The sequence below is a fragment of the Rhinolophus ferrumequinum genome, chromosome 7 (genome assembly GCF_004115265.2).
Source record: "Rhinolophus ferrumequinum isolate MPI-CBG mRhiFer1 chromosome 7, mRhiFer1_v1.p, whole genome shotgun sequence".
Classification (NCBI taxonomy): Eukaryota; Metazoa; Chordata; class Mammalia; order Chiroptera; family Rhinolophidae; genus Rhinolophus; species Rhinolophus ferrumequinum.
The window spans coordinates 45,223,611-45,233,257 of record NC_046290.1 but is presented as its reverse complement, the minus strand read 5'-3'; the positions used below and the strand labels follow the sequence as shown (position 1 = coordinate 45,233,257).

General features: G+C 43.3%; 1 protein-coding gene across 1 annotated transcript; it reads right to left on the bottom strand.

Moving 5' to 3' along the window:
* Nucleotides 1-3,197: 3,197 nt before the first annotated feature.
* CARTPT (CART prepropeptide) lies at nucleotides 3,198-5,350 on the bottom strand. The gene is made up of 3 exons (XM_033110796.1): nucleotides 5,053-5,350; nucleotides 4,538-4,621; nucleotides 3,198-3,698 (listed from the first exon to the last, which is right to left on the bottom strand). The coding sequence occupies exons 1-3, from the start codon at nucleotides 5,209-5,211 to the stop codon at nucleotides 3,591-3,593; spliced, it is 351 nt and encodes a 116-aa protein (XP_032966687.1). The 5' UTR covers nucleotides 5,212-5,350; the 3' UTR covers nucleotides 3,198-3,590.
* Between the last annotated feature and the right edge of the window lie 4,297 nt (nucleotides 5,351-9,647).

The window sequence follows — 9,647 nt, the reverse complement described above, 5'->3', positions numbered from 1 at the left end:
TCCTCTCACTCCTGACAAGACCCTTGCTCCATCAATTATCTCCTCTTTCTTTCACATTTTTAACTTTTTCCTTTCTGCTAATTCCTTTTCACAATAGTTCAAGGAACTTGACAAGTTCCTTGGAACATCATAGAATTTCTCATGCCTTATAATTTGTATTTTGTTTGTTTCCTATTAATTGTTCTAATCACCAGACTATAAATTCTATGAGAACAGGGATTATGTATTCCTTGTTTACCATTATATTCTCAGCACCTAGCACACGAAAGGCACTCAAAAAAAAGTGTGGAATTAATGGACTATATGAAAAACTAGCTCAGCATTGCAGTGGGTCTAGGGTAGGAAGCTCAGCAGAACTGCTTAAGGATCTTATTTAAACTACACAATCCTAAAACCCCTTCCGTTAGCACACTCCACTAACTGTCAAAGAAAAACCAGATCTGGATAATAGTTAAAGCCATAAAACAGATTTTATTCAGTACTATTGCAATAGGGGGGAACAGACCTCAGTATAGAATGGGGTTCAATTCCAAGTACAGTATAGGCAAGTAGAAATACATAGCAAAAGAGTAGGGTGGGGGTCAGTGGATGAAAATTACTAAGAAGAAACATCAGGGGTAAGTGAAGATTCTGGGTAAACTCACCTAACAGGATCTTTGAGGAAGACAGGTTAGCGTGAACAGACATCACCTGGAGGATGGTGGAGGATGAAGAACCTGATCAGATATTGAGAGTGGGAGCTTCTTGATAAACTGACTTAGCTGGGTTCTTGCTAAAACTGGATTTTACAAGCAAGTACACACATAGGCCTAGGAGAAGCTTCAAGAAACTGACTGAAATTTGGTCAAACAAAAAATCTCTGTCGATACCCAGATTCAGATACACCATTGGGAGGGAGTATAGGTTTACAGGTACACCATGTGTTCCTCCAGATTCTAGCAGAGGGTGAGGAGTGTAATATTAGTAATTACTGTGGGAAGAAGAGTCCTCCAGTAACTTTCGTACGTCATCTCCAGGCACTTGAGAGACCCACTGCTCTAGGTACCTCATCCTTATGCCTTGTAGCAGTCCCCAGAGCTTTAGATGTAGTTGCTTGTCAACTCTCAGACCCCAAATCTTTCAACCAATCTCAAGAGGCCTCTGAGCCTCATATGTGGATGACTACTTTTCTCATTAAAATTTTCTTAATCTTTAACTTTCTTGTCCTCAATCAATAAACACACTAAGGCATTCTATTTGAAGAAAAGCTCTAATATTGATAAAATGAGAAGACTAAGTTACTTCCAACAAGTCACTTAAGATTAAATATTGCCATCATTAGTGTGGAGTGGTGTTAGCACAATAAACTTAAAACCTGGGTCTCCAGACAAAACTTTTGGGAAAAGCCTTTTCATACCTAGGCTACAGATTCCCCATCAACAATCTCCCATAAGTCTATACCTTTTAGTTTTGTCCAACAAGAAAGAAGGGGTAGGAGTATGGGGAACAAGTTAAAGGCGTTTAGAGCAGAGTTCTTGTTCCTTTCTTTGGACTACAAATTCCTCCAGCATCTCTTGCTTCCAGAGAAACATTCAGGCTGAAATAGGAAGCCGTTCTAAGTATTATCCCTGAGGGTCTTGCCTGTGCACTAGTAAATGATTAAAGCAACTTTCTGATCTTATTTATTTAGGGCTGACATGAATGGGAACAGTTAAGAGACTCAAGAAGAAGGTTAGCATTTTGACTGAAATGCTCTCTGAAAAGTAGCAGACTATGAAACTATTAAATAACTCTTTGCAGTTTTTAAAGATTGATATAATTTTAATCACAACTAAGCCTGTCATGGAGGAATTCAAATGGAAATGTGACCCCAAAAAATAAATTGGCACCCCAGTGAGCTAATTTATGTTAGAGAAGAAGAGTTTTCTGGGGAATATGGGAGATCAAACAGCCTGTCCAAATGCCCAGAGTGACATGAAGGGAAGACAAACAAGTCTTTGGAGTCAGAGGGGTTAGAGCTACAATCATGATTTAAAATCAAGTGCCTTGAGTAAGTTCCATCAGCTCTCTTGGTCTCTGTTTCCTCCTCTGAAATACGGTAATCATATCTATCTTGCAAGATTATTAAGGGAATGAGCCATGCTATTAGGTTGGTGCAAAAGTAATTTCAGTTTAAAGGGTTAAAAGTAATTGCAAAAACTGCAATTACTTTCTCACCAACCTAATAATAGTAATAAGAACACTCAAATAGCGATTATGTATGAGACTATTTTCTTTCAGCATACTTTATCTCCCCATGAATCAGAGAAAGGACTTTCTTTTTCAATTCTACTATTATTCAGGTGCCTCTTGAGTTTGCATTAGGAAGCTGTAAGCATCTGTTCCTGTCATGATGCTGCATCTTAAATGTTAGTCTGGTTTAAACCCTCAGAAATGTGACCTCAGGTAAGCATTTAGAAATATTGAAAGGCTACTTTACATTTAAGACTTTTTGTATTTCTTGAGTTGAATCTGCTCCCATCAATTTTCATTTGTTTCCCCTCAAAACTCTACTAAAATGACCATTTTTCCTTTGAACAGATAATTTTTCCAAAATTGTGTATTTACCAGAGGGAATAATTGAGTTTCACAGCCTGGTTGTACCTAATATAGCTATTTCTCTTGGACAAACAACAACCTCGAAAGAGTCCATTTTAAAAAAATAAATGTATGTTTTCTAATAATAGGGTTGCCAAAACAAAAGTCCTAATGTTTCAAATTGCTTTTAATGTGGCTAAAGCAAAAAAAAACAATTTATCTTTTATTGGTCTTACTGTTAAAATTAAGGGATCTAGCTAAAGGTTTTAATAAATGAGATCATATCAGCTCAGCTCCAGCCATCTCAATCTCATCTCTCTCTCTCTCTCTCTCTCTCTCTCTCTCTCTCTCTCTCTCTCTCTCTCTCTCTCTCTCTCACACACACACACACACACACACACACACACAGCACCACTGCAATAAAAAAAAAAAGAGAGAGTGTGTACAAAAGCTTGTGTGGCAAACTCCTAATTAATGACCAAACTCCGTGGAGTCAAGGTGCTGTTCTCCCAATAGACTGCTGTTTTTTAAAATATTTCTCTTTGAAAACAACCGCATGATTAATCCCACCATTCCTACTTATGTAGAAACAACAGTGTACTGTGAGCAATTATTAAAAACACTTTATTATGTGTAATTTGTACATGCTTCGATTGCTGATGCTTGGGGTGATTTATTTTCCAGGTTGTGATATCATCTACCAACATTAACGAGATCTAATTTTCACTCTGTCATGCACACATGAAAATACAATGTTCAAAGCAAAGTTCCCCTACTTTACACAAAGATACACAAGAGTTTGTCAGACAAACAAAATAAGAAAAGAATACTTTGCACACGTGTGAACACCATACGAGGCATTATCCTTCACAAAGTAACATCTACTGTGTTCTTTTATTTGAAAACAGCAGGAAAAGAGCCCCTTCGCCCTCAGAGGGAAACGCAAATTTTGTTGCTAAAGCCCAACTCCGGGGATGAAGTGGTCCTCTCCGGGAAATACGGGGAGTAGGGACTGCTGGAGGAGGGTGGCCGCCTCACAAGCACTTCAGGAGGAAGGAATTGCAGGAGGTGCCTCGGGGACAGTCGCACAGCTTCCCGATCCTCGCTCCTTTTCGCACTGCGCACTGCTCACCAGCGTCACACTGCAAACAACACAATGCGTGGTCGCCCGGCATGCGCAGACCCAGCTCCCAACAGGTACCTCTCCCAGCAACACAAGTCCTGCCTCGTGGGAAAGCTGGATGGACCCTTTCCTCATCACCAGAGGTCTACGTAATGTCAGGCCTGAACCGCAGAGAGCCTTGCGCTTACAATTTCAGTGCGAGAACTTAAAAGAAATGTACATGATCGAGCCCCTCCTACATTCTTTCCCCTTTAGCAGGTGGTAGATGACATTTCCTGACTCTTTTAATGGCTCATCTAAAAGGGAAAAAATCAACCACACCATTTTTTTCTAAGGAATAAACAATAGATCTGTATTTTCTCAAAATCCTTGCTCCCCACTTTCGCCTCCTCATCCCAAGAAGGAAGATTTAAGTGTGTGCGTGCGTGTGTGTGTGTGTGTGTGTGTGTGTGTTTTCTCCAAGGAAGGTGACAAGCCCTGGTCAAGAATTTTGACCCTAGAACTCAAAAAACTAACAGTGCTTCGGAAGGCAGGAGGAAAACTGGAGGAACGAGAACTGAATAAATTTAAGGGCCCTTCCCCCTCAGCATTCTTCCGGAGGTGCGAAAAGCTCATCTTCAGGAAATGGTCCTTTCCACACAGACCCGAGCTCTAGTTCATGGCACAAGTGTTTGAGCCTCCAAAATGGCCCGTCTGTCTTTTGCCCTTAGAGACCACGGGGCAAGGAGTGACCGTGGAAACAAAGGGGAGCCCAGAGAATCTGCAAACCAATTACCCGAATTATTTAGCCACTCCTAGATCCAAGGTGGTATATTTCCTCTTGGAAAAATATGGGGAGGGGTGACGCCCAAGCCTTACCATGGGGACTTGTCCGTACTTCTTCTCGTAGACGGGAATACGCTTACTCTTGAGCTTCTTCAGGACTTCCTGCAGCGCTTCGATCTGCAACACACCGCCCCGGAGCCCGAAGTTGCCGCCTTGGCTGCAAGCCCAGCCCAGGTGCTCACTTCCAGCCCTAGTTATAAGGAGCCCCAGAACCACACACACTCCGCCCTGGGACTCCGCAGACAGAAAGGATGCTGGAGGAGTGGAAACTTAGGGAGCGCTGTCCCAGGTATTGACAGCAGGTCCCGGAGCCGCTGAGGCTCACGTCGCTCGGAAGAGCGGGGACGACAGATTCGCTCCACAGATTGCCGGGCGCCTGTGGGCTCGAGGGGGTCTTCGGATGACAGCGGGAGCCCGGACTTTGCGCTCATCTCCCCGCGCCCTGACTCTGGGAATGGGGGTGGGAAGGAGGGAAGAAAGGAGGGACGCGTACAAAGGAAGGGACCGCCAGGCAGCCCAAGGGAGTCTGGGGCGTGGGGGATACTAACCAGCTCCTTCTCATGGGAGGCGTCCTCCACGGCGGAGTAGATGTCCAGGGCTCTGGGCTGGAGCTCGGCGTCCTCCTGGGCACCGGCGCCCAGCAGAGGTAGCAGCACCAGCAGGGCGGCTCCCAGAAGGGGCAGCAGCCGAAAGCGAGGGCTCTCCATGGTGCTGAGACTGGGCGCTGCTGGGGCACCCCGCGCTCCCGCCTTTTATACCGAGCCGGAGCCCGAGTGCAGGAAAGGGTGGGGAGCAAAGGAGGAGGGGGGTGTGGAGGAGGGTCCAGGTCAACCGTCTGTAGGCAGCGATCCGCCGCCGCTTGACGTCAATGCCCGCCGGGCTCCAGGAGCCCGGGAACGAGGCTCTGCGCGAAGATGGGCAAGAGCGCCGAGACCGGAGACCCTGCACCCCAATTACTGTCAGCCCCTCGGCAAGGAACGCTCCCCAAGGGGCATGAGCTGAAGTGGAGGGGCGAGAGGTGAGGAATGGAGAACGGGAGGGGGTCAGGAAATGGAAAACGCCTTCTAGACAAGGCACAAGCAGAAGAGTCCCTCCCCGTCACCTAGCAGCCTTGCCTGGACTCTCATCCCAGCCCCACACGTGGCAGGAAGAAGGGAGCGTTGCCTCCAGGTAGGCATGTTCCCTGAGCACCTTACTAGGCATAGGAGAGACGAATATAGTATATAAAAGAAAGAGAAATTGCAGCCTTCCTCACGATGGGTTCTTCAATGGAAACTGTGTGGTAATAATGAGAAAAGGGAAAACAGACTGACCCCGATTCAGGGATAGTGTGGAGAGCGCAGAGAGTTAGACTCTGGTCCAGTCTTGGCTCCCTCACTTAGAAGCTGTGTGACTTTGAGCAAAATAAAGAACCTCTCTGAGCGTCACCTTTTTCTTTTGTAAAACTGGAATTAAAAAGAGGTACCTCACAAAGTTATCAGGAGGATGGAATGAAAGATTAGGTATATAAAACCCCTGGCTCTTAGTACCACAGCACTAAGCTCCCTACCTCTCCCATCGAACTTTGAGACTGCCCAGGTAAGTGGCTGGTGCAGTATCTTCATAAGCCCTCCTCCAATCCACCACCCACCTCTGATACCCAAGGAAGATACTAAAGGAGGGAAAAAATGTAACTTCCTGTTTATGGAAATACCTCCAGAGATCAGAAGTCAGTGGTGAGCCAGGTCCTCAGTGACTTGTGAAGACACTGTTTATTTTTTAAAGTTGGGGTCCCTATAGCCTGAGTGCAAATGAAAGTTCCTGTAGAAGAGGTGATGTTTTCCCACTTAGCGGCTCATCCTACCTGCCTGCCTACATGGCTTCTTTCACCACACGCTTTCTCTCAAACTGCTCCTGAATCCACCCTCTCTCCACCCTCTCTTCTCCATGCCCTTTACTACCACCCCAGTCCTGGACAGCTGCCCCAACCTACTTCTCGCCTACTCCCAACCCCCGTCCTTTCTTCTCTTGCCTTTAATCCATAACTCATCATCAGCCAGAGTATTTTCCCCCTTAAAATACACTAAGGGCTTTGTATCTTACTAAGTACTGAATCTAAATTCCTTGTCCTGACTTACAAAGTACGACATGATTTGCATCTCTCTTCAATCTCATGTCCTACACTCTGCCCCAGGCCTCTCCACTCCATCTTCACTGGCCTTTTTTTTTTGGTTCTCTAACAAGCCACGCTCATTCTCATTTTGAGGTCTTTGCACTTACCTGGAAAGGTCTTCCTGCATCTCCAAATGGCTAATTGCCTCTTGTCATTTAACTCTCCATTTAAATGTCTTAAATGTCTTTGACCACCTAATCCAAAGTATCCACCAATTTGTTCTCCACAGATTTATTGCTTAGTAGACGAAGAGAGTCATTGGGATAGTTAATACATAATATGTATCTGGGTATTTCATTTATCAAGTACTTAATTGTTACTCAAACGCACAGGGGGAAGCAATTCAAGAAGTAATATCTCTTCTAATGAATAGCATACATATTAACGCATCAAAATATTTTCCCTTGGCATAAATCCAACTTGAAAATTTATCTAACACCTCCTCCAGCTCTGCGTTTCACACATACCTTTTGATTCTATACAACAAAACTTTAGTGGCAGCACATTTTACTGTTTAAACCTGACAGACATATTGGCACTCATTGCAAAAATCATTTCCAGTGATCTCAAAAACATTCTAAGCTTCGGAAGAAAAACAGCCCCAAGTAAGATTTTAGCCCATCCTTCTGCAAAGATAGAGTATTCCTAATGCAACACTTTCCCCCAAATTGTGTTCTACCCTGACACAAGTAATAGCTTTCCCTTTGTGCCACTTCTGTTGGACAAATGACTCAAAAGTTCAAGTCCTGCTGATGTTGGGTGGGTGCTACCATCTTCATGTAAGCAGGACACCACTTTTAGTTGAGGCTAGTAAAGGGACCCTTGGACATCCTGTGAAGCAAGGGAGGGGCATTCGGTTATTTACATATCACAACACTTTGTTCACCTTTGAACAGAATGACTTGAGAAACTGTCTTTAGGAAGCATGGTACAGTAAGACTTAGGCCATCTTCCTCCCAAAGACAACTTATTTAAGTTATAACAAGGGAGGGCACAAAAGCATAAAATGTTCTGCAGTCTTTACAACATTCTCTGTCAGGAGAATTTATATCTTCTTGCTACTTTGTAATGACTCCCTTAGAAAGAAAAACTCACCTTGATGCCCCCAAACAAGTGAAGAAAAGTTATAACTCGATTTAATCACTACTTCTCATATCGGTATAGAAAAGGAAGGAAGGTCTCCTTGCAAAAGAAAAACAGTGACCAAGAGATTTACTGTGGACAAACCTCTCTAACCATTCCTCTTAAGATAGAGTAGGCCTTCAGTTCTGCTCTTTGGAATAGCTCAAGGAGAGAAATCTCATCATCAAAGAGCTGAGAAACTAGTGCCCACAAGATCTACTTGTAACACACTACTATCTGAGAAGAAAATTTAAAACACTGGGAAAACCTCTTCTTATTGATGTCTATCTCTTGGAGTTCTGAAACTTTCACTATAAAAATAACCCATTAGTTGATTTGCAACTTGGCAAGAGAACAGTCTACCCTGCTTTGGTCTAAAATCCTTTAAAATATAGGAACTGGTCAATATTACTAAATGATAACTCTAGAGCCCTAAGATGTGAATAATGGGAAAACCAAAGAGAATCAGACACTAAAATGATGTTTTTTCCAGCTCCAGTACTGCCCTCTCTGTCCCTCCTTCAAATTTTGAATAATTTCTTTTTCTATATGGCCCTGGCCTTTTGGGTTATCATATTGCTCAACTGTCAGCTTACTTTGTTATCTGTTAGCCTCCTCTCCATACCCACCCCCAGCCAAGTCTTGTTCAATAGCAAAACTTTCTCAGTTTCACTAACTTCTTAAATATTTGTATTTAAGATTGTTTCTCTTGTGTTCACTGTGTATTCCTCCAAGTTAAACTTCACTCAGTTTTCTTTGGTACACATTTATAATCTCTTAAGCGGTACACTTTTCATTTCTCTATGGTTTGCTCTCCATTCTCCCTGCCTCCAGAAGAGAGATTAATTTCCATTGACATTCATTTTCTGTTTACCAGCTTTCAATCCATAGCCTTCCAAAGGGACTGGTGTTCAGTCTGTTCTGACTAAATATCTTTGTAACTATCTGGAAGAAAATAATCTGTTTAAGTAAAGGACACTTGGCATTGCTGCTCAAGTGGGGGGACGTGCTGGAGATGAAAGCGAGAATATGTTCTTGAAGAACGATGTATCGTGCCAAGTGGGTATGAGACTAATCGGGGGGAATCACTGCATAAATTATATAAATATATAACTACTCTGCTGTACAAACTAATATAAAATAATATGGAATGTCAACTGTGACTGGGAAAAATAATTAAGAAAAAGAATATGTGCTTTACAGACAGCCTTTGAAGGAATAAAGCAGGGAAATTAAACAATGCTTTCTCTTAATTTTTTTTAAGCTTTCAATTAAAAGGCTTTCAATTTCAAGCTTTGAAATTTAAAAAGTCTGAATTCCCAATATTTCACAGCACGGCTAAGTGCCATGAGGACCACTGAGATCACCAAGACACAGTTCTTGCTAGTGAACTTTGCACCTGGTCTTGCCCGCAAATACCTATAATGCGACAACTCAGTGAGGTGAGGGCTCTAATAGAGAAAAGGCAACCCAGAGAAGTCATAAATTAACTCCCTCTAGAGTAGAAACTTCATGAAAAAAAAAGTGGCGTAGGAGCTGTTGGGTCTTAGAAAGGGGGTAGAATTTCAGCGGTAACAAACATCCCACTCTGGGGCATTGGGTGCCAGTGGGCAATATAAGTGAAGTCACAGAGGCAGGGACTTCTTGGAAAACACTGACGGGCCTGGGTTGCTAGAGAGTAAGGTACCTGGAGAATATGAGAGGTAGAGCTGTGCAATAGGAAACTGTAGAGTTGAGAAAGAAAACCCAGAGCAGCAAACCCTGTGCCAATGAACAGGAGGTGGGAGCATTGGCGAACACAAAGGATTGAGTTTTTCAAATGCTAACACAAAAAGCAAGCTTTTTGACCTGTAAGGTTTAGCCTAAGAA